The sequence below is a fragment of the Phocoena sinus genome, chromosome 4, assembly GCF_008692025.1.
Source record: "Phocoena sinus isolate mPhoSin1 chromosome 4, mPhoSin1.pri, whole genome shotgun sequence".
Taxonomy (NCBI): domain Eukaryota; kingdom Metazoa; phylum Chordata; class Mammalia; order Artiodactyla; family Phocoenidae; genus Phocoena; species Phocoena sinus.
The window spans coordinates 23,544,388-23,569,859 of record NC_045766.1 but is presented as its reverse complement, the minus strand read 5'-3'; the positions used below and the strand labels follow the sequence as shown (position 1 = coordinate 23,569,859).

At 37.6% G+C, this 25,472-nt stretch overlaps 1 protein-coding gene across 1 annotated transcript in view; it reads right to left on the bottom strand.

Annotated features, from left to right (window-relative positions):
* Nucleotides 1-25,266, bottom strand: part of U2SURP (U2 snRNP associated SURP domain containing) — a 52,436-nt gene extending 27,170 nt beyond the window's left edge. The window contains 10 exon segments of the mRNA XM_032630128.1: nucleotides 675-757; nucleotides 847-882; nucleotides 966-1,060; nucleotides 1,602-1,669; nucleotides 4,193-4,326; nucleotides 4,885-4,999; nucleotides 7,307-7,405; nucleotides 15,005-15,136; nucleotides 16,474-16,518; nucleotides 25,105-25,266. Of these exon segments, the coding sequence (XP_032486019.1) occupies nucleotides 675-757; nucleotides 847-882; nucleotides 966-1,060; nucleotides 1,602-1,669; nucleotides 4,193-4,326; nucleotides 4,885-4,999; nucleotides 7,307-7,405; nucleotides 15,005-15,136; nucleotides 16,474-16,518; nucleotides 25,105-25,149 (852 nt within the window). The 5' untranslated portion in view covers nucleotides 25,150-25,266.
* Nucleotides 25,267-25,472: the final 206 nt, after the last annotated feature.

Genomic DNA, 25,472 nt, shown 5'->3' with positions numbered 1-25,472 from the left:
CTACCACTGGTCATATCCTGATAGATAAAATCAGCACCTAGCAAAACATTTCAAAATCAGAGGACAGTCCAGTTACAGCAAGAGGAGACAGGGACTTCCCTGGCGGCGCAGTGGTTAAGAATCTGCCTGCCAATGCACGGAACACAGGTTTGAGCCCTGGTGTGGGAAGATCCCACATGCCGCGGAGCAACTAAGCCTGTGTGCCACAACTACAGTGCCCAGGTGCTGCAACTACCACGTGCCTACAGCACGTGCTCCACAACAGAGAAGCCACCACAAGAAGCCCGCACACCACCACGAAGAGTAGCCCCCGCTCACTGCAACTAGGGCAAGCCTGCGCACAGCAAGGAAGACCCAACACAGCCAAAAACTTTTAAAAGAAATAATAAGAAGAAGAAAAGCAAAGCTAAATAAATGTATTTTTTAAAAAAAAAGAAAAGAAAGGAAAAGAAAAGAAAAAAAGAGGAGACAAGCCCTTAGGAATTGTAGCAAGAAAATTCGGCCCATACCACTAAGGCTCAATTTCACAAGATAATTTTAGAAACTTATCTAGTTCCACCAAATCTGCTTACTTCAGATTCTTGACTTCATTTTTTTTAATGACTGACAAAGCAGTTTTCCTACAAAAGTATACAGCATATGAGCCAACATTCATCTTACTTTTCTAATATTACCTGTGGATTAATGTTTCCAAGGTATAAATTAGTAGTGCTTGGATCTCCAACATCATGTGAGCCAGGTGCATAATCATCGAGAACTAGGACAAAGAGAAGAAAAAATTATAACCTGCAAAATACACAGTTTGGACAATTTCTATGAATTAAAAAAAGCAAAAAACTGTATTACCACCAGATGATCTATTTCTTCTTGAAGGCGCATCCACTTTAAAAGGGGGAAAAGAAGACAATTCTTAGTTTTTGGAATAGTTCGTCACAAAAACAAACATTAAAATAAATGTCACTTACTAGAACGACGCTGACCATCAGAATCTGACTGAGGCGGCTCAAATCGACTTAATCTGCCTTTTGTTTTATGTCTCTCATCACGCTCTTCTTGAATTCTGTTGAAAATATATATAATCACTAATAACGAGCCAAAATTTGTTTGTTCACATTTAATAACAGAACTTATCCAGATATCATCTTGAAATAACCTGAAATATTTGTGTGTAATGCCAGTACTGACAACCAAGATTAAAGAGTCCCTCAGCTACAAGTCATGAGCAAACTTCTGATATATCAAGCAGTGGAATATAAAGCCCACTTCTAAGGTGAGAAGGAAATTCAACATTAAAACCACTTAATTTGTTCTTTCTTAGATAAAGGTTGACCACTCCTCTCAGTGACTATATTGTTTCCACGGCAAACAGGACTCCGGACATTAGTTAAATCAATTTAATTGCATCCACATAACAGAAGCAACCTAGATGCTGGACAAAATGCTAATTTCATTTTCAAACATAACCCACAAAATAATCTAAAACAGCCTCATGGTAAGCCAGTTAGTAAAAACGAATTGGTAGACTACATCCTTCATACCTGCATCTATAAGTATCAGCTCAAAATACCTATGAGAGCCATTCTCAACACTATAAAACTTACTGTTTCAATTCTTCTTTGAAGAGTTCCAAATTGCTTTTTTTCTTTTCTTTCTCACCTTTCTTCAGTGGCTATGAAGGATATGATAAGTTATACTTCAAAGAAAACAAGGTTAAACAAAACTAATGGTTCGATAATCAGATCACTTTAAATAAACTTTTATTTTAGTGCCAATTATGATCTAATTATTTAAATTAAAAAGAAAGAATGCTTCTGTTACCACTGAACTTTCCTTCCTATTTTCTAAAACTGAGAACTTAACACATTATTAAAACAACAAGCAGCAGTCTTAAAGGAGCCACCAACTCTATCCGCTGCCCCACCCCTGTCCCAAAGCCTACAATACTTATGCCGGAATACTGTTGGAAGGGTACTGGAGGGAAAATTAATAAACATAAGGTAACTGAACTGCCACGTAAATAACTGCCGTGAACAACTACCAAAAATATGCACCCTTCAAAACAATCACCTTAGCAGGAATGAATTACTGAAACAAACAGTAACACCGCTGGAATTCCTCTCTTAAAACTGCTTCCAGGGCTTCCCTGGTGGCGCAGTGGCTGAGAGTCCACCTGCCAATGCAGGGGACATGGGTTTGTGCCCCAGTCCGGCAAGATCCCACATGCCACGGAGCGGCTGGGCCCGTGAGCCATGGCTGCTGAGCCTGCGCGTCCGGAGCCTGTGCTCCGCAACGGGAGAGGCCACAACAGTGAGAGGCCCGCGTACCGCAAAAAAAAAAAAAAAAAAAAAAAAAACTGCTTCCAAAAATGCTTTTGGAATCCCTCTTTTGAAAGTGCCAAAATAATTCAATGGGGGAGAATAGTCTTTTTAACAAATGGAAGTATGGAAATTGAATATCCACCCATAAAAAAGAATGAAGTTGGACCTCTACCTCATACCATATACAAAAATTAACTCAAATCGTTCACAGACCTAAATATAAGACCTAAAAACATCGGAGTGAATCATCATGAGCCTGAATTTGACAATAGCTTCTTAGATATGACACCATGAGAAACAAAAGAAAAGGCAACAAAAAATGATAAACTAAACTTCATTAAAATTAAAAGCTTTTGTTCTTCAAAGGACACTAACAAAAAAGGGCAAAGCCAACCCACAAACTGGGAGAAAACAACATAGCTGATAAGAGACTTGACTCTAGAAGCTGTAAAATACTCTTACAACTCAACAATAAAAAGACAAATAACTCAATTAAAAAATGCGTGAAGGATCTGAAAAGACATTTCTTTACAGAAGACTCCAAGTGGATGATAAATAAAATGATGCTCAACATCACTAGGCAAGTGCAAATCAAAACCACAATTAGGTACAACTTCACACCCACTAAGTTGACTAAAATAATTTTAGCAAGTGGTGATGAAGATGTAGAAAAATTGGAACACTCATATACACTGTTGATGGGACTGTAAAGTGGTACAGCTACTTTGGAAAACAGTATGGCAGTTTCTCAAAAGGTTAAACAATTAGTGACCATATGACCAGCAATTCCACTCCTAGGAATATAAAAGAATTAAAAATATATGTCCACACAGAAGCCTATACATGAATGTTTTCAGAAGCATTACTCATAACAGCCAAAAAGTAGAAACAACCCAAATGTCCATCAAGTAATAAACGGATCAGCAATATGAGGTGTATCTGCAAAATGGAATGTTATTCAGCCATAAAAAGTAATAAAGTACTGATATATATACCAAAATGTAGATGAACTTTGAAACATTGTGCTAAAAAGCCAGACACAAAAGGCCATATGCTGTATGATTCCATGTGCATGAAATGTCCAGAACAGGCAAATCCAAAGAGATAGAAAGTAGATTAGTGGTTGCCAGAGGTTAGGGATGACTGAAATTAAGTATAAGGTTTCCTTCTGGGATGATAAAAATGCTTCAAAATTAGAGATTAGTGACTGTTGCACAACTGTCAACATACGTTAAAAAAAACACTTAATAAAGCTGTTTTTTAAATTGCTTTCAGAGCTATTTTAAAAGTCATACAAGAAAAATCAGTCTCACTATTCAGCATAATCACATTTCCTCAAATCTGGCTCCAAATGACAAGACCCACATCTACCTACCATCCCCCATGAAAAATCCCACTCTCAAAACATAAAGACTTTCTAACACTGAGAATATTTAAAGGAAAGTGCCACTAGTTCTGATAGTAAATCCAAATAAATTCCAAAAATGTTCCAGGCAACAGACACATTGTTGGAGTACACAGTCTTCCAAAGTAATTGATACTACACATGCTGATATTTAAATATCCAAGTTCAGCATTGCTTAAAAAGACAATCCCATTATTTTACATTTGCCTAAACTATAGTTAACTTTCAATTTGCAGTATGCTGTGAGTAACAGCAAATGTTCACTGCTCAACAAACATAAAAAGAGTATCATCTATGTGTCCTAATTTATTATCTCTCATCTAGGAAGGTTAAGCATCAAAACTCAACATCTACTACCAAAATAATTAGAAACGAGAAACCAAAGTCCTGCTTACAGTGGAAGTACAGAAAATATTATTAGCGGTGTCATCTCTGAACATAAATGGTCACTTATTTAAGTATGACTTACAGGTTTTTTGGTTTCTATCACAAGAAGAGATGGTGGTCTTTCATTGGATGACTGATTTGGAGGATTTTTTTGATCTGCAAATCTTGAAGATGGCTTATAGATTTTACCTCTTTTTTCATCTGTTTCATGTTCTTCTGAAATTTAAAATACTAAGTTTCAAAACTAATTTCACATTATGTGGATTTTGTTTACTATTTTTATTAAAAATAAACACAACTTAGTAAAATGCGTTTAGTATTAAGATATATCACTAGTGACAAAATATGAAATTTAATTCAAATATTATTCAAATATTACTGCCTTACTCTCAAAACTACTAATTTAATCATTTTATAGTAAAACTATAAAACCTGTAAAATGGTACAGCTACTTTGGAAAACGGTACAGCAGTTTCTCAAAAGGTTAAACAAACAGTTACCATATGAGTAGCAACTCCATTCCTAGGAATATACAGTAAACTACAAAATACTTGAAAATGTTTGCAAAGTTCTCTGCCATCTTGAAACCTGAAAGGTACTAAAACCTTTTTTAAACTTATCTGGCTCCAATTTGTCATTAATTCACATTTGGCCATTAATTTTACTAATCATTATCACCACTAGAGGGTGCTGATAGAAAGGAAACATGAAACTCAAAAGCAATTCAACCAAGACTTTTTGGGTTTGCTCAAGGACTATAATATTCACACTAACCTTTAGCTGCATTAACAACACCTCCGCGCACAAACGTTTTCACTTTATTACCATCACTTCCTTCAAAGGCAGCAAGAAATTCCTCATAAATTTCAGCAGCCGCCTTTTCATCCTCCTAAATACACACGAAAATATTAACATCACTTGATATAAAAATTACTGTACATACGGTGAAACTCATCCAAGAATAATGTAAACAAAACCTCTCCCTCCAATGGGGAAAGCAGGTTATTAAGCAACCTTAACAGGCAGTAATATCTAATGCTTAGTAGATATTTAACATACATAATTAACACTGGAATTAAGAGGGGATTTGCTCCTCTACAGGTAATTTGTGGAACAAGAAAAGGACCCACTAAGTAAATCTGTTTAGAGACAATTCAAGGGTCCAACTGTATGACAACAGACTACACAAAATATATTATTCTATTAACGTTTATGACATTTCTAAGGCACAAAAATTTAACTCTGAATATAAACATTTCCTTCACAAACCACTGAAGACATGAGTATTAGAAGTCTGAAGAAGCAATATCTCCAGACAGTTGGCATTAGAGAAAAAAACCTCAAAATTATAATTATATGTAATTATAATTACAATTATAATTATTCTAAATGTCCCCAAAACATGCATGAATAGGAAGGCCAACAGAACAGAAAATATAGAAATAAATCCAATAGCACGTGGAAATTTAGTATTCAATAAAAGTGGCCTCTCAAATCAGTGGAGAATAGATGGACTTTTCAATGAATGATGGTGGGATAATTTGATAGTTATTTGAAAAAAAGATAAAAAGGAACCAATTCTTCACATCACATACCGGGAGAAATTGCAAATGAATCAGATTTAATTTTTTTTTTTTTTTTTTTTTTTTTTTTGGGTATGTGGGCCTCTCACTGTTGTGGCCTCTCCCGCTGCGGAGCACAGGCTCCGGACGCGCAGGCTCAGCGGCCATGGCTCACGGGCCCAGCCGCTCCGCGGCACGTGGGATCTTCCCGGACCAGGGCACAAACCCGTGTCCCCTGCATCGGCAGGCAGACTCTCAACCACTGCGCCACCAGGGAAGCCCAGATTTAATTTTTTTTTTAATGTAAGTATTGGGAAAAACATGAGGAAATTCCTTTAAAAGCTTGGAGTAAAAAAATGTAAACTAGGGGCTTCCCTGGTGGCACAGTGGTTGAGAGTCCACCTGCCGATGCAGGGGACACGGGTTCGTGCCCCGGTCCGGGAAGATCCCACGTGCCGCAGAGCAATGGCCGTTGAGCCTGCGCGTCCGGAGCCTGTGCTCCGCAACGGGAGAGGCCACAACAGTGAGAGGCCCACATACCCAAAAAAAAAAAAAAAAAAAAAAAAAAAAAAGTAAACTGAAAAATCGTAAGACTGATAATAAATCTGACCATATAACAAAAAATAGTTTCTGCATGGAAAAAAAACACCAGAAGCAAGATAAAAAGGCAATCAACAAACTGAGTAAGAACACTGTACCTTATGTCATAGACAAGTGTTACAATATACTTAATACAGGAGTTTCTAAAAACAGAGATATCCTACTAACTTAGAGAAATATTGGTTTAGATATGAGCAGACAGTTCACAAAATCAAACACAAGAAAAGTTGTTCAACCTTACTTATAAAAGAAATGCAAATTTAAAACTGTACCAAGATACAATTTTTCACTTAGCAGATTGGCAAAAGTCCTTCAAAAATACTGGCAAGGCTATGGGGAACCAACCTCTCAAACACTGCTTATAGGGATGCAAAATGGACCTGCTCATATATACGAGAGACCAATTTAACACTATCTAGCAGAATTACAGCTATGCATTTACCATTCAACCCAGTAATCTCACTTATAGGAATATACCCTAAAGATACACTAGGAATAAACCCATATGCCTAACACTATCCCTAGTGCACTACCGGCAACAGCCGAAGACCAAAACACAAATGCCCTCAATAGGCATTGTAGTGAATGCAGGATTTTAGTGAATAAACTATGGTATATCTATAAAGCTATAAAAAAAGAACAAGCAATATTTCAATATACTTCCAGTAATTTCTGAGATATAATGTTAAGTGAAAAAAGCAAGGTGGAGAAAAGTGTACTGAATATAGCAAGCTATTGTTCATCTAAGAAAGAGCAGGCACAACATACATTTATACAAACTTGCTTATACAAAAAGAATAGACCAGAAAACAATCAAAACTCTTACTTACACAGAAGAGAGGAAATGGTGGAGGGGACAGGGATAAAGCTGGACTTCTCCGAATATATCTTGTGTTATAGACTTAACTTGGGGTGGGAGCTGAGAATACCCTGGAGGACAAGAATCTCTGAAAAACATTTCTCTACTGTCCATACACTTAACGCCTCCATAGACACACTTATAAAGATAACTAAAAATACATTTTAAGCATTACCTTCTTCTTTAATTCTTCTTGCTCCTTCTTACTTAAAGTTCGCTTAGCTGTACTCATTTTTCCAATACTGAATGCTTTAAGTTTGTTTTCTAGAAGAGGCTGTGAAAAGAAATAAAAAGCATACCTTTACATACACATTCTCAATTTAACTTGTTATTAACCTCAAGGCTAATAATTTACAAAAGCCATTTTTAAATACATAAAGTAAAAATACAACACAAAGAGAGACGCAAAGGCTTAGAACTCATTCAACCTACTTGGCGGCAAGAATAAAAGCACTTGAGGAAGGAAAGTATAGATGTTTCTGGGCAAAAGCAGCAGTGATAGAAAAAAGACACTCAAATAGGGAGAAAGAGGCATCTATGTTCAGTAGCAGGAATCATTACCATCTAAAACCTCCAATTCAGGCACAAAAATCACATCACTTCCTTTTGTAATTCAGTAAATTACCTAATTCTTCATCAACAAAACTGATGTTTATGAACAAAATAATTTCATTTTCATTGCTGGGGAAATATCACATACTGTGTTCTCGGTTTCACACAAGTAAACAGTCATCAATTAATTCTGAATATGAGAAAATAGTATTTTAATGAATTCTTCATTTATGTAACTTAGAAGCAATTTCCTTGTAAATATGGTTTGAACAAATTGTAGACTTTTAATTGTTCAGTTATTTATTTGAATGATAATTTTGAGTCATAAACTTTTAAAAGAGAGGAATGTTTATTAAACACAGCCTAGAATGCTTCAAGATGGCGGAGTAGAAGGCTAACTGCTGAGCAATCATCAACAGGAAGACACTGGAACTCACCATAAAAGATACCCCACATCCAAAGACAAAGGAGAAGCCACACTGAGACGGTAGGAGAGGCACAATCACAATAAAATCAAATCCCATAACTGCTGGGTGGGTGACTCACAAACTGGAGAACACTTATACCACAGAAGTCCACCCACTGGCGTGAAAGTTCTGAGCCCCACGTCAAGCTTCCCAACCTGGGGGTCCAGCAACGGGAGGAGAAATTCCTAGAGAATCAGACTTTGAAGGCTAGCAGGATTCGATTGCAGGACTTCCACAGGACTGGGGGAAACAGAGACTCCACTCTTGGAGGGCACACACAGAGTAGTGTGTGCATCGGGACCCAGGGGAGACTGAACTAGACCTACCTGCTTGTGTTGGAGGGTCTCCTGTAGAGGCGGGGGGGTGGCTATGGCTCACATGAGGACAAGGACACTGGCAGCAGAAGTTCTGGGAAGTACTCTTTGGTGTAAGACTTCCCAGGGTCCACCATTAGCCCCACCAAAGAGCCCAGGTAGGCTCCAGTTTTGGGTCGCCTCAGGCCAAAAAGCCAACAGGGAGGGAATTCAGCCCCACCCATCAACAGACAAGAGGATTAAAGTTTTACTGAGCTCTGCCCACCAGAGCACACCCACCTCTACCCACCATCAGTCCCTCCCACCAGGAAACTTGCACAAGCCTCTTACATAGCCTCACCCACCAGAGGGCAGAGAGCAGAAGCAAGAACAACTATAATCCTGCAGCCTGTGGAACAAAAACCACATTCACAGAAAGACAGACAAGATGAAAAGGCAGAGGGCTATATACCAGATGAAGGGAACAAGATAAAACCCCAGAAAAACAACTAAATGAAGTGGAAATAGGCAACCTTCCAGAAAAAGAATGCAGAATAATGATAGTGAAGATGATCCAGGACCTCGGAAAAAGTATGGAGGCAAAGATCGAGAAGATGCAGGAAATGTTTAACAAAAACCTAGAAGAATTAATGAACAAACACAGATGAACAATACAATAACTGAAATGAAAAATACACTACAAGGAATCAATAGCAGAATAACTGAGGCAGAAGAACAGATAAGTGACCTGCAAGACAGAATGGTGGAATTCACTGCCACAGAACAGAATAAAGAAAAAAGAATGAAAAGAAATGAAGACAGCCTAAGAGACCTCTGGGACAACATTAAATGCAACAACATTCGATTATAGGGGTCCCAGAAGGAGAAGAGAGAGAGAAAGGACCCCAGAAAATATCTGAAGAGATTATAGGTGAAAACTTCCCTAACATGGGAAAGGAAACAGCCACCTAAGTCCAAGAAGAGCAGAGAGTCCCAGGAAGGATAAACCCAAGGAGAAACAGGCCAAGACACATAGTAATCAAATTGGCAAAAATTAAAGACAAAGAAAAATTACTGAAAGCAACAAGGGAAAAATGACAAATAACATACAAGGGAACTCCCATAAGGTTAACAGCTGATTTCTCAGCAGAAACTCTACAAGCCAGAAAGGAGTAGCATGATATACTTAAAGTGATGAAAGGGAAGAACCTACAACCAAGATTACTCTACCCAGCAAGGATCTCATTCAGATTCGATGGAGAAATCAAAAGCTTTACAGACAAGCAAAAGCTAAGAGAATTCAGCACCACCAAACCAGCTCTACACCAAATGCTAAAGGAACTTCTCTAAGTGGGAAACACAAGAGAAGAAAAGGACCTACAAAAACAAACCCAAAACAATTAAGAAAATGGTCATAGGAACATACATATCAATAATTACCTTAAACGTGAATGGATTAAATGCTCCAACGAAAAGACACAGGCTGGCTGAATGGATACAAAAACAAGACCCATATATATGCTGTCTACAAGAGACACCCACTTCATACCTAGGGACAACATACAGACTGAAAGTGAGGGGATGGAAAAAGATATTCCATGCAAATGGAAATCAAAAGAAAGCTGGAGTAGCAATACTCATATCAGACCAAATAGACTTTAAAATAAAGAATCTTACAAGAGACAAGGAAGGACATTACATAAGGATCAAGGGATCAATCCAAGAAGAAGAGATAACAATTATAAATATATATGCACCCAACATAGGAGCATCTCAATACATAAGGCAACTGCTAACAGCTATAAAAGTGGAAATTGACAGTAACACAATAATAGTGGGGGACTTTAACACCTCACTTACACTATTGGACAGATCATCCAAACAGAAAATACCTAGAGACAAATGACAATGAAAACCTCGATCCAAAACCTATGGGATGCAGCAAAAGCAGTTCTGAGAGGGAAGTTTATAGCAATTCAAGCCTACCTCAAGAACAAGAAAAACGTCAAATAAACAACTTAACGTTACACCTAAAGGAACTAGAGAAAGAAGAACAAACAAAACCCAAAGTTAGCAGAAGGAAAGAAATCATAAAGGTCAGAGCAGAAATAAATGAAATAGAAACAAGGAAAACAATAGCAAAGATCAATAAAACTAAAAGCTGGTTCTTTGAGAAGATAAATAAAATTGATAAACCATTAGCCAGACTCATCAAGAAAAAGAGGAAGAGGACTCAAATCAATAAAATTAGAAATGAAAAAGGGGAAGTTACAACAGACAAAGCATCCTAAGAGACTACTACAACAACTCTATGCCAATAAAATGGACAACTTGGAAGAAATGGACAAATTTTTCAAAAGGTATAACCTTCCAAGATTGAACCAGGAAGAAATAGAAAACATGAACAGACCAATCACAAGTAATGAAATTGAAACTGTGATTAAAAATCTTCCAACAAACAACAGTCCAGGACCAGATGGTTCCACAGGTGAATTCTATCTAACATTTAGAGAAGAGCTAACACCCATCCTTCTCAAACTCTTCCAAAAATTGCAGAGGAAGGAACACTCCCAAACTCATTCTAGGAGGCCACCATCACCCTGATACCAAAACCAGACAAAGATGCTACAAAAAAAGAAAACTACAGACCAATATCACTGATGAACATAGATGCAAAAATCTTCAAAAACAAATTAGCAAACAGAATCCAACAACACATTAAAAGGATCATACACCACAATCAAGTGGGATTTATCCTAGGGATGCAAGGATTCTTCAATATACGCAAATCAATCAATGTGATACACCATGTTAACAAACTGAAGAAGAAAAACCATATGATCATCTCAATAGATGCAGAAAAAGCTTCTGACAAAATTCAACACCCATTTATGATAAAAACTATCCAGAGAGGGCTTCCCTGGTGGCGCAGTGGTTGAGAGTCCACCTGCCAATGCAGGGGACAAGGGTTCGTGCCCCGGTTCGGGAAGATCCCACATGCCGCGGAGCGGCTGCGCCCGTGAGCCATGGCGGCTGAGCCTGCGCGTCCGGAGCCTGTTGCTCCACAACGGGAGAGGCCACAACAGCGGGAGGCCCGCGTACCCCAAAAAAAAAAAAAAAAAAAAAAACTATCCAGAGAGTGGGCATAGAGGGAACCTACCTCAACATAATAAAGGCCATATATGACAAACCCACAGCAAACATCATTCTCAATGGTGAAAAACTGAAAGCATTTCCTCTAAGATCAGGAACAAGACAAGGATGTCCACTCTCGCCACTATTATTCAACATAGTTTTAAAAGTCCTAGCCACAACAATCAGAGAAGAAAAAGAAATAAAAGGAATACAAATTGGAAAAGAAGAAGTAAAACTGTCACTGTTTGCAGATGACATGATACTATACATAAAGAATCCTAAAGACGCCACCAGAAAACTACTAGAGCTAAGCAATGAATCTGGTAAAGTTGCAGGATACAAAATTAATGCACAGATATCTCTTGCATTCCTATACACTAATGATGAAAAATCTGAAAGAGAAATTAAGGAAACACTCCCATTTACCATTGCAACAAAAAGAATAAAATACCTAAGAATAAACGTACTTAGGGAGACAAAAGACCTGTATGCAGAAAACTATAAGACACTGATGAAAGAAATTAAAGATGATACAAACAGATGGAGAGATATACCATGTTCTTGGATTGGAACAATCAATATTGTGAAAATGACTATACTACCCAAAGCAATCTATAGCTTCAACGCAATCCCTATCAAATTACCAGTGGCATTTTTTACAGAACTAGAAAAAAAAATCTTAAAATTTGTATGGAGACACAAAAGGCCCCGAACAGCACAAGCAGTCTTGAGGGGAAAAAAACGAAACTGGAGGAATCAGACTCCCTGACTTCAGACTGTACTACAAAGCTACAGTAATCAAGACAGTATGGTATGGGCACAAAAACAGAAACATAGATCAATGGAACAGGATAGAAAGCCCAGAGATAAACCCAAGCACCTGTGGTCAACTAATCTATGACGAAGGAGGCAAGGATATACAATGAAGAAAAGACAGTCTCTTTAATAAATGGTGCTGGGAAAACTGGACAGCTACATGTAAAAGAATGAAATTAGAATACTCCCTAACACCATGCACAAAAATAAACTCAAAATGGATTAGAGACCTAAATATAAGACCAGAAACCATAAAGCTCTTAAATGAAAACATAGAAAGAACACTCTTTGACATAAATCACAGCAAGATCTTTTTTGATCCATCTCCTAGAGTAATGGAAATAAAAACAAAAGTAAACAAATGGGACCTAATGAACCTTAAAGCAAGGAAACTACAAACTTTTGCAAAGCAAAGGAAACTACAAACAAGACAAAGAGACCACCCTCAGAATGGGAGAAAATATTTGCAAGCAAAATCAATGGACATAGGATTAATCTCCAAAATATATAAACAGCTCATGCAGCTCAATATTAAAAAAAACAAACAACCCAATCAAAAAATGGACAGAAGACCTAAATAGACATTTCTCCAAAGAAGACATACAGATGGCCAAGAAGCACATGAAAAGCTGCTCAACATCACTAGTTATTAGAGAAATGCAAATCAAAACTACAATGAGGTATCACCTCACACCAGCTAGAATGGGCATCATCAGAAAATCAACAAACAACAAATGCTGGAGAGGGTGTGGAGAAAAGGGAACCCTCTTGCACTGTTGGTGGGAATGTAAATTGATACAGCCACTATGGAAAACAGTATGGAGGTTCCTTAAAAAACTAAAAACAGAATTACCATATGACCCAGCAATCCCACTACTGGGCATATACCCAGAGAAAACCATAATTCAAAAACACACATGCACCCCAATGTTCACTGCAGCACTATTTACAATAGTCAGGTTACGGAAGCAACTTAAATGCCCGCCGACAGACGAATGGATAAAGAAGACATGGTACATACATACAATGGAATATTACTCAGCCATAAAATGGAACAAAACTGGGTCATTCGTAGAGATGTGGATGGATCTAGAGACTGTCATACAGAGTGAAGTAAGTCAGAAAGAGAAAAACAAATATCATATATTAACACATATATGTGGAACCTAGAAAAATGGTACAGGTGAACTGGTTTGCAGGGCAGAAATTGAAACACAGATGTAGAGAACAAACGTATGGACACCAAGGGTGGAAAGTGGTGATGGGTGGTGGTGGTGTGATGAATTGGGAGTTTGGGATTGACATATATACACTAATATGTATAAAATGGATAACTAATAAGAACCTGCTGTATAAAACAATAAATTAAATAAAATTCAAAAATACAGCGTAAAATATTAATCTGCAGTTGAAATCTGAAGGTTTCTCTCTCACCTACCAAAATGAGAAGTTAACCAATTATGAAATTAAACTATCAATCCCTTGGTTATTAAACAGGCTTGCCCTTGGCAAGATACAAAATGGAAAAGTAATATTGCTGCAAACTACTTCAAGGTTACATTAAAATCCCTTTAAAAAAAACAAAGCAGTTCATAACTCAAAAGTCAATACTGGGTTTCACAAACACACTCAAAGTAAATTTTTTCCCAAAATAGAAAGGAAAATGTTCTGCCATCATTCAGCACCTTTGATTTCAACTGCTGAAGTTTAAACAAATGGTAAAATTACATACAAATTCAATAAGAAACATAATTTTACAAAGCAAAATTTTTGTCCTCCATTTTATTTATATCCTAAGAGCCAAACTTAGACACCTAAGAGAGAAATGGTTAAGAAAATTATGGAATACTTACTCAAAAAATATAATCACCCATTAAAATTTGTTTACAGAGTTTTTCCTAAAATTAAAAAAATTAGACCTGAAGAATCTTTTAAAATGTGTTCCTGTAAAATGGACCTCAGCAAAGTAAAAATATATTTATGCTTAAAAATATTAAACAAGAAAATAAAGTGTTATCAATATCAATACTGGCTGGTAATGACTGTCCTCCTTATATTTTCCAAATTTTCCAAAGAAAACATTATTTGAAATTTAAAAAAGACTAAAAGAACACGAGAGTACTTTGCAGATACAGGCAGTGAAGATGCTCCTTCTCTGGGTGCTTGCAGCACCCTGGGAACTGCACTGACCAGGGTGAACAGCACCTGCTCCTGTTAGCTTCCCAGGCTGGGACTATGTATAAGCTGAGAACAAGAAGTGTGTTTTAATCATCTGTGTATTTCCAGTGACTGGCCTCTGGCACTTGGTTCAGTAAATGTTTGGCATAAGGGGAGAACAATAAATCTATTAACCATTTTACATTCAAAACACTCCTTGGTTTTTTAAAATAAAATTAAAATTTTTAAATGAAACATATCTTACATATGAGCTAAAAAACATTTCCTTAGATGAGTTTGAATTTATTGTTAACCCAAATAGAATAATGAATGCTATTTTCAAATAGTACAAGATGAAACAACAAGCACAAAACCAAGATATTCAACTACCAAATTCAAACAAGGGCAGATCAAAATCATTATCTATCCTTTCTTATCTTTATCAATACTTACTCTTGAGAGATTCTGATGAGGAGAGTCACAAACGTTTTCACGGGTACTTTCATTCCTATAATTATGCTTTCTTGGGCTCTTAGGTCGTGTCCGACTTGGCATATCACTATCTGAGGGTCCAGATGCATCCATCTTCAAGAAAAGGAAAACGAATTTTTAAAAATCATATATGTAGTACTGAAACTAGAATCAACCCAAATGTCCAAATACTGACAAACTTCATTTTACACTATCAAAATATTTCACTAATTATCCCTTAATACCTCTGATTTCATCAGAAAAGTTCTTAAATACAGGAAGTTTTCAATAATTCTAACTTGCACTTGAAAGATCAAATTTTATATCACTAACAAATAGTTGTTTTCCTTAAAAGAACAGGTTAGTTTCCTTCATTTCCAAGAAAATATCTGCCAAACACCCAAGTCTGACTAACCACAGTTTGTCTGTCAGTTGTACCTTCAAGTAAAAATGGTATTCCATGAAAGGAGCCAGTTTTATTCCACAACTTAAACAATCCCACAAGTATTATACTTTTCCTCAAGACAAACACCACACTTTGGCAAGCAGAAGTGCCTTATACGTGTCTCCCATTTCATCACACAGAACGTTAAAAACACTCATACACAAGGACAAGATTTAATATTAATAATTTTTACTGCTTCATCAAGAACATTCTTAAGTGAAACTAGCATATTTTTACTGTGTCTGGAGGGGAAGAACACAATGACTACTAGCACATTTTGGCAACATTGCCTTGATTCATGCTAAGGTGCCAACAATTTACCCATCAATTGTTTTTGCACCATTAGTGCAAATGTCAACACAGTGATGGCAAATGATGTCTTAGTGTTATTACAAAATAGTTCTGAAGTCAGCCACCCTGAAAAATTCTCAGCAACCCCACGGGTCTGAAGACCACACTTTTAGCACTGCTATAATAACACATGTAAAGGAAAGTTTATCGCAGTATTATTCAAAATGTCAAAAAGCTTGAAACAAATCGTCTATGCCCATCAACAGAGAAATAGCTTAATAAATAATTGCACCTCCCCCGTGGAACATTAAGATACCATTAGAAAGACTAGAGTAGAGCTGTATCTGTTGACTTGCAGGGATTTGCAATAGGTGTACTGTGCACTGTGAAAAGAAATGTGTATAACGCAAAACTTGTTAAAAAAATGTATAAGCACACACACCTATGTATGTACAAAATTTTACAAGCACAGTAAAAAAAAAAGGGAAATATACACACTTGGTTTCTAACATGGTTTGAGGGGCCAACTTACGTGAATAACAGAACACAAAAAAAACACAGAACATCTAGCAAAAAAGGTTAAAGAAAATATGCACATACAACGCAATCATATTTATTTATCAAGTAAAATCAAAAGGGACATATCAAGTAGGGATATATACAATAAGAAATTAAATTTTAAGGAAAAAAGACAATGATTGCCTTTTATACTCACATGGGCATCTGAAGATCCAGATGAATGAACATCTGATGATCTGGTCTGCAAGCATTAAAAATAAAAGCCAACATTTAAATAATCAGAAAATGTATTATGCTAACAAAACAAGTATTTCTTGTGTTAAACAGACAATCTTTCCAAACTTGTAGCAATTTCTTCTCAGCTAATAAAACCAAACAAAGGCAATCTCTTACTTACAAAAAAAAAATTGTGATACAAAATAAATGTGTCAGTCAAGTTCAGTCTTCAAATAATGGCACTTTCCAATAAGGTCAAGTGTTAAAGTTTCACCTGATTTTGTTTTAATTGATCTAAATTTCAGATTACATATGGCATATAATAATTTATTTGATTTTTCACTATGCAGCTAAGGATGAAGAAGCCAAGCTATAACACTATTAACTAAATAAATAATATGTGGTATCTTTCTGAAATTTTAATTGGAGGCCCAGAATTTAACTCTGGCACTGAGTTGTTTTTATTTTCAAGGTATTGGGTAGTGAGATTTTACTTATTTTATATATATATTTAAGTATTAAAAGTGAAATCAAGAATCTTGACATCACAAGTACCTCATCGATCCTAGCTCCCAGTTCTAGATTTCAAATGTAATGCACAAGACAATATATTCATTTTTAAGAAAAAATTGAAGATTTGTATGATGTAGATAAAAGCCAATAAGATTCCCATGGGTCCACACAGTACTGCTTTACTTATCTTGTTGAAACATAAGGCTAAGAACAGCTGATCGGATTTTCATACTGAATCAATTTATTCCTCTGAACTCCATACTGGACCCTAGGCAAAATCAGCCCAAGACAACCAAGCACTGAGCCACCAGCAATCTCCATTCTTTCTACCCATCTTTTTTCTGTCCCCAGCTTTTACTGTGTCCCTCCTATTTCACTTTCTTCTCCCTGCTAACCTTTCCTAAAAGGTAAGGTAGCATGAAAGAAATTTTTTTATATTTAAATTTAACCCTGTGAAACCTACTTTGAATCAGTTTGAAATGCATCCATTTGCAGACACTTAAAAAATACAAGACAATAACTCCTCTTAAAAAAGAAAAAAAGGGGGCTTCCCTGGTGGCGCAGTGGTTGAGAGTCCGCCTGCTGGTGCAGGGGAAACAGGTTCGTGCCCCGTTCCGGGAAGATCCCACGTGCCCCGGAGCAGCTGGGCCCGTGGGCAATGGCCGCTGAGCCTGCGCGTCTGGAGCCTGTGCTCCACAACGGAAGAAGCCACAACAGTGAGAGGCCCGCGTACCCCAAAAAAAAAAAAAAAAAAAAAAAAAAAAAGAAAAAGAAAAAGAAATAAAAAGTTCCGTCAAGAGACTGAGTGAATTGAGGAGGAAAAAAAATTCAACTGCCTTCTAATATACCAGTGTTAACCTGCTAGGTAACAAAAATAACAGGGTAATCATAATAGTGAGAAAAAACAAAAAACAACTAGAAACCAACTAAAGAAATATGTACCACCTGTGCGAAGAAAATACAAACTTCACAAAAGGGTTGTTATTCAAGTCAACTTTTGAAAAGATTCATCACGTTCCTAGATGGGAAAACTCATTAAGACAAAGTCAACTACACCTAAATTTATTTATGCATTTAATGCAATTTCATTCCACAGCTCAAAATCCTAAAGGGAAGTCTCTGCAAGGGGACAAGGGGGATTGCCAAAAATAATTCTGAAGTTCACCCAGAAGAATAAGCACGAAAGAGCAGATAAGAAAGTGCTAGCCTTTCTTTAATCTATGCCACCACATCCAAATCATCATTTCTAGGATTTAAAAATAACAGCATGGCTTAGCACGATGCATCAGCTGATTTCAATTAACCTAAGATGGTCATATTTAGTGCAAACCAAACATTTTCCACTGATACGCTACACAGCATCAGAATGAAATTTTAGGCTTGAGAACAGTTAAAGAGATGGAAATAGTAGTGAATAAAAATTTTAAAGGAATAACCAACTTTTAAAGCTAATGGTCCAGGTAATCAGTAAACGTTAACACTACTTCCGAAGAGTCTCCCCCTCTACTTAACCTGGAACTGCACTATGTTATTTGTCTTGGGTTTGGGTTTTATGTTTTTACTGAAGAACAGTAAATTAGTGATGCTTAAAGATCTTCTGAAGTCCACAGCACAATCCCTCATCCAAATGAAAAGACCCAAAAGCAAGAAATGAAAAGGCAAAATAAGGGAGATTTGAGGCAATAAAGAAGCAGACACAAGAAAAACTTATCTCAAGTTTGAGAAAGCAGCTATAGTACAGATGTGGGGAAGGACAGCAAGGGAAAAAAAAAGGATCATACTGATGGCTGCTGAGGAGATAGAGGTGAAGCCAACTAAACAATACCATAAAACTTTTTTTTCCAGCTGCTCCTACTTTACTTCAATTGAAAAACCGCCACACCTGAGTTTTCAAATTAGCAAGCTAACCACAGCAACATTCCTCCAACACCTCCACTCTGCCTAGTCCGCTCTCCATTCCCATCTGCCTCCTTCTTCCTCACATCCTCTAAAGCATCAACTTACATTTCCACAAGTTTAATAATCACTCCCATAGGAAGCATATCAACACTTTTATTGTTCTGAGATGACTCCCAATTCCTTATCTTCAACCTTGGTGCCTCTCCTGGGTTCCAATCTGTTCTTAAACAACTTCCTGGACATCTTCACCTGAATATCTGCAAGTTCCTCACATCCTATATATATAAAATATAGTTTCCTCCCAAACTAGCTTCTCCCGTTGACCTTCTTACTTCTGACACCGAATGGTAACTTTCAATCACTCATAATACAGAAGTAGTAAAATGTTAAGAGCACAGACTCTGGAATCAGACTTCCTGTTTTTAGCACTTACCAGCTTTGTAACCTTGGGCCTAGTTCCTTCACCTGTAATGCTGAATAGCACCTGCCTTATAGGATTGTTGTGAAGGACAAAGACAGGTGAAGCACTAAGAACAGTGTTTGGTACATAAAAGTGCTCAATGAGTGTTAGCCAGCAGCATTATACCAGGGTCATCCTTGACTACTTCCCTCTCCCTCATAACCAACTGAGTCAAATTCTGTTCACCCCACCTCTACTGAAACTCTTCTCTGGGGACCCTTTTTACTAAAGACACTATTGTGGTTCAGATCTTCCCTTTATTCAACCCATTTACTGGGCAACCACTTACTGGTACTGTGTCTTACATCAGATATAAATGTTCTTAGGAGCTAATAAATAAGAGAGACAAGTAAAACAGTGTGGCTATACCACCAGAGCACAGAGGGCAAGCAAATCTTAGTGGGAGTGGGGACGATGTCAGAAAAGCTTCCCAAAGAGTATGTGAGGTGAGATTTTTGAAGCAATCTTTAATATTTATCAGCAGCACTACAAAAATCTTCAAACTAATCCTCCTCAATCCCAAATTCTTCCTAAACTGTCTCCGGAAGAGCTTTCCTAAAGGACTTTCCTGCCTTGAATCTTCCATGGCTCTCTCATTTTATTCCATAGATTTTAAAGCCGCCACAATTTAGCTCAAACTTATCCTTCCGTCTCAGAAACTTTTATCCCTATGCAAATGTCCTATATACATTGGCTAAACCAGAACATGTATCAATCCATTTGCCAGTGATTTATTTTCTTCACCTCACCCATCTTTTTTATACCTCTATGTCTACCCTTCAAAACTCTGTTCATTGTTCAAAAGACTCAAACTCCTCTATTCCTGAAGCCTCCCCACCCCACCCTCCAATCAACCAGCTGTCATTTCTTTCCCTAAAGTTTTAGACGCTTCTGATGGCTCTGCTTTGAACTATCCATGTGTTGACTCTTTTTCCACTAGACAGCATGTTCCCCAAAACTGATTATCATCTTATTTAATTTTTTCTTCCTCAGAGTCAAACAAAATCTGGCAAGTGACGGAGCCTCAATAAACTTGCTGACGTACCAAGTTGGAACAAGTACCTACACAACAAAATTGCACTCCTCACTATCAACATACTAAGCTGTCCACTCACAAACAAGTAACAGCTACCTAGCTGAATACCACTTTATAAGACAAACCAAAGTCTACCTCTCAAAAAAATTCATCAAATCTATTGAGTTAAATAATAAACCTGAAATTATCCTTAAAATTACATCCAAAACACTACCAACACATGAAAAGTTGTAAGTACATTTTGAATGATCTGTAATCTAAAATGAGGAAAGCCTGGTGAAAAAAATTAAGTGCTCAAGGAAGAGACATCTAACAGTACCAAATAGCCTCAACTGCTATTGGCAAATGCATCTTGCTTTTAAAAAAAATTATTTCAGCAAAATATCTAGCATGTGGCCAATCTGCAATAAACTGTTAAAGCTACTTAACAGTACAAGAGGCAAATTATTTGTAATATTAATATTTTTGAGTTTAATATCCTGTAGGAAGTTTTGGGCTCTTTTTTTTGTTTTTCAAAAATGATGTTCTTTGTAAAAAGCGATAGAGAGGCATGAGTCTTCAACTTGCATACCAAATGAGCCCTCCTCTCATTTGCCTTACTGGCAAATGAGTATTTTTTGTCAATTTATTATACTTTCTAGGAAAAAAAAAAAGCTTCAGGAATAAAAACTAGAAGAGAATAAAAACTAGACTTTCAGGGCTTCCCTGGTGGCGCAGTGGTTGAGAGTCCGCCTGCCGATGCAAGGGACACGGGTTCGTGCCCCGGTCCAGGAGGATCCCACATGATCCCAACATGATCCCACATGCCGCGGAGCAACTGGGCCCCTGAGCCATGGCCGCTGAGCCTGCGAGTCCGGAGCCTGTGCTCTGCAAAGGGAGAGGCCACAACAGTGAGAGGCCCGCGTACAGAGAAAAATAAAAAAATTTTAAAAAAAAAAGCTAGACTTTCAGAAAACAAATAATTCAATCCAATAAGATAGAAAATTTTTAAAACCATATTAATAGTCATATTCGAGCACCAGTGCTACAAATACTCGAATTTCTAAAAGACACCAATCAAGAAAATAAAAGTTCCTAATGCCTCTCTCCACCCCAAAACACAGCCTTCCACCCAGAAAACTAACCACCTTATATTTTAAGATAAGACGGTTATCTTATCTTACATCCATATCATAATAAAGATTCAGTTTAAATTAAAACTGGAGAACAAGAGAGCCTAATTTTTCAAGGTTTGTGTTTTGTTTGGAGTTTTTGATCATATTTAATTCTTACATACCTTCAGGTACTACCAAAAAAATGTACACAAGCAGTAATATATACCTAAGGATGATAAGCCTTGAATGGATACTCATTATATCAATACATATTTCGTACAACTGAAATACTTTTGTTAATCAGCAGTCAATTAAAATAGTTCCCACACCAATTTAGCACTGGGTGTCCAAGGAAGCCAGCAGTTATTTCCTACTTAGCTCATTTACCTCTCTAACCCAATTTTTGACACTATGGCAAAAAATAAGCACTGTCACAGAGTGAAATAACAGGGCACACAATTCCATTATATTAGTAGTACTACCAGCACAGGAGCTGCAGAGGGAACGAGAATACCACATTCTCTTCATATCCTCATTGTGCTGAGCAAACAACTCTTACAATCAAAATAAATTAATTTTTATAAATTAAATTCTAAGTTTATATATTAAACATTTTTCTAAGCAAACAATTATAGGCTCTTTGCCTCTCCTCCCAAAATCAAAGCTACAACATGGTACCCCTCTCCCCCAAAGCATCATTTTAGTCTGGTGATACAAGAATAAATGTACAGGAAATTTTTAGCTAATTCCTAAAACATTTACTGAATTTCGATATTTGTCAGGCTTTAAAATAAAAAGTACAGCAAAATTACACAGAAAATAAAGGGTCTCTTCATCAGGGACAACTACACATAAAGGTTAAATCACTTGACTATACAAACTTAAAATGTAATTTTTAAAGCTAAAAGAAACTGTAGAGGTTATCTAATTTAATCTCTTCATTTTGTAATTAAGACACATCAAATAATTTTGCCATTGTCAATAGCAAAAAACCCTATTATACATTTTATTTGTTAAATTATCTCAATACCTTAAATTACCTCAATTAGCTCCACTTTTTTTTACTGAGGTATAAATGACATACAACACTATTAGTTTTGGGTATACAACATAATGATTCAGTATTTGTATACACTGCAGAAATTTCATCACAATAAGTCTAGTTAATAGCCATCACCAAACATAGTTACAGAGTTTTTTCTTCTTGTGATGAGAACTTTTAAGATCTACTCTCTTCTTAGCTTTCAAATATGCAGTACAGTATTATTAACTATAGTCACCATGCTGTACATTACATCCTCTTGTACATTTAAAAATTAACATTTTCCTCAGGGTCTAGAAATACGATTAACAAGCATCCCTACCCATAGCAATGGGAATTTAACTACCAAAGAGTAAGAATGAACATGAAACTAAAGAATATTTTACTCCATCTGTATGGTAGAATATGTCACTCATTTGCACTCCCCAGAGGAAGAAATCAAAACAGAGATCAAAGGCTAGAAATTCCAAACACTGTCATATTAACCAAAATGATCTTATACTCTCTCCAATAAATTCTGGACTTGTGTTAGAAATAGAAAGCAGTAATCTGAGCAGTCATTATGATAACTGATAACAGATTCTAAATCTCAGGATTAGAATTTAGCCTGATATTTTGAAAAGTAAGTACTTTTTACTTCCTCTAAGAACAAAGAGGAGAGGAAAGGAACTAAGTTTTTTTATGTACTTTATAGATATTCACTCATTTAACCCTTACATCAACCCTGTAGAAAAGGGATTATGTCCATATTACAAACAAGGAAATTGAGGCTGAAAAGTTTAAGCAATTTGCCTTGATATCGCAAATATAATTTATTACCAAGTCAGGATTTGAATCCAAATACTTTTTGTTTGTTATCAAAATCCATAATCTCTCCACTACATCATGCACCCTCCTGAGATATTTTACAGACATCGGTAGGAAATCTCTTAACAGCATCAACTGATTATAATCTAAAGCAATATAAACTAAAAAGATTACTGGAAGATCCAACAATTTACTTACAGGAAACAGCCACACAGTCACAACCGCGAGAAGTACTACTAGAGAAGAAGGCCTGAACATATATATACGTTAATATGTTTCCAATGTAAGCCAAAGCCTCAAACAGAAGACACTTAAAATATTACTTTGAGTAGAAACAAAAATAGTGAGGCTTGTGCATGAATTTTACGGATGCACTAGCTTTAGTAACAGTTCCCTAATAGTAAGCAGGGCTGTTTTTGTCAGAGTCCGCTGAGGAAGCGGGCAGTCATGTACCCAACCTGGTGAGCCCCTCCTCACCAAGGAGAAATGAATGTACTGGGGAGGGGAGAAACAAACAAGGAGTGAACGCAGGTTGTAAAGCAGCCAAGACTGGCCCTCTACCACAGTTTCTACATAACTAAAAGATTTCTGGTAAATCCATTACTAATTACGAGCTAATTATAAACATCATTCACCAAATGGCATAAAGACTATGATTTAATAGAAACTGAAAAAGCAGGTGTATAATAGCTTACGTTTCCCAGAACAAACTGTACACACAAGACTAGACCCCTCTACCGTAAACGTAACTTCCTCATAACCTACTTACTATCATACACACTCTTTAAGATGTAAGCCCTTAGAACCTGTAAGTATTACACTTCTTGCATCAGCATCAAAAAGCTTAACAACTACTTCGGGCACTAGTACTTTTAATATCGTGTTGGAGATGAAAAACTCAAAGCAAACAAACGATTAAGTGACGCGTCCAGGATGGCAATTTAGGAACTGATGCTAATCACAACCTAACTAACGCTAAATGACTTCTACAGCTCAGTGGTTTCACAATACGTGCACACGGTTCCCTGTAAACTCAAAAGCAATTTACTAATCTTAGGTGGCTTCCAAGTCTATGAAAGTTTTCCTTTCAGAAGAAGCGGAAGACCCTGAGTCCTCGAAAACGAGCCCTCCAAAGAAGGGCTCATTTTACACTTCCTCTTATGTGAGCTAAGACCACGTGTAGAGCGTAGCATTAACCTTGGCGAGGCATCACCGCAAAGGAGAACTGCACTTCCCACCCCGCTTCCTTCCACTATTGGTCCTCCCCTCACAATTTGCGGCCCTAGAGATTATTTATTCCCTGGAGGACGTGAAGGATATTGAGCGAGGCCGAAAGCGTGCGAGAACCAAACCCAAAGAGCCGAGGAAACAGAGGCAGACACTTAAGCACCGGGAAGCGATTCCCGCCTCTCCCAGGCTCTGTCCCGCGGCCTCAGAGCTCAGTAAGCTGAAATACAGGGGCGCGTTTTCCCGATTTCAGACCTCAGTCTAAATCACTGATTTCACTCCAGTTCTAAGCGGGGGCCGAACTACTCACGCCACCCGCCCTGGGCCCGCCAGTCTCGAGCCGAATCCAGGCTGGGACTAAGGGGAGATACCAGGCCTCTCAACCTGCGCACCACGGTGCGTCTGCGCCCGGCCTACCATCGCGACCAGAACGCGGACCCCCACCCCAATCTCCTCTCTCTGGCCAGAAGCGTCTGTAGTCCCCAGACGACAGTGATACACTCACTGACTTACTAAGTTCTCTAAGAAATTACCTTTGAACTGGCCTTCTGAGAGCCGCCTGGCGTTTTGTCCGCCATCTTGAGCTTTGCCCCTCCTTCGGCAGCGGCAGCAGCGCGGGCGAGTCGAGCGCCGAAAGACTCGATCTCAGCGGAGCCCGCCTGAGGCGCGTGCAAGGCCGAATAGTCGACTGCCGACTTGGCGAAATTCAAGAGGAGCTTCGCCACGTGACTTCGGTGTTGGTCATTTCCCGGGCCCGCCCATTCCGCTGAATATTTGGGGGCGTCTCTGTGGCGTGTCGCGTTATTGGGCCCGAGAATTTAGAGAATCTTCTCGTCCAGGCTTTCAGGGCCGGTCGATAGTTCACTCTTTTTCCAGCACCAACCCTTGGTAGGTGCGATCC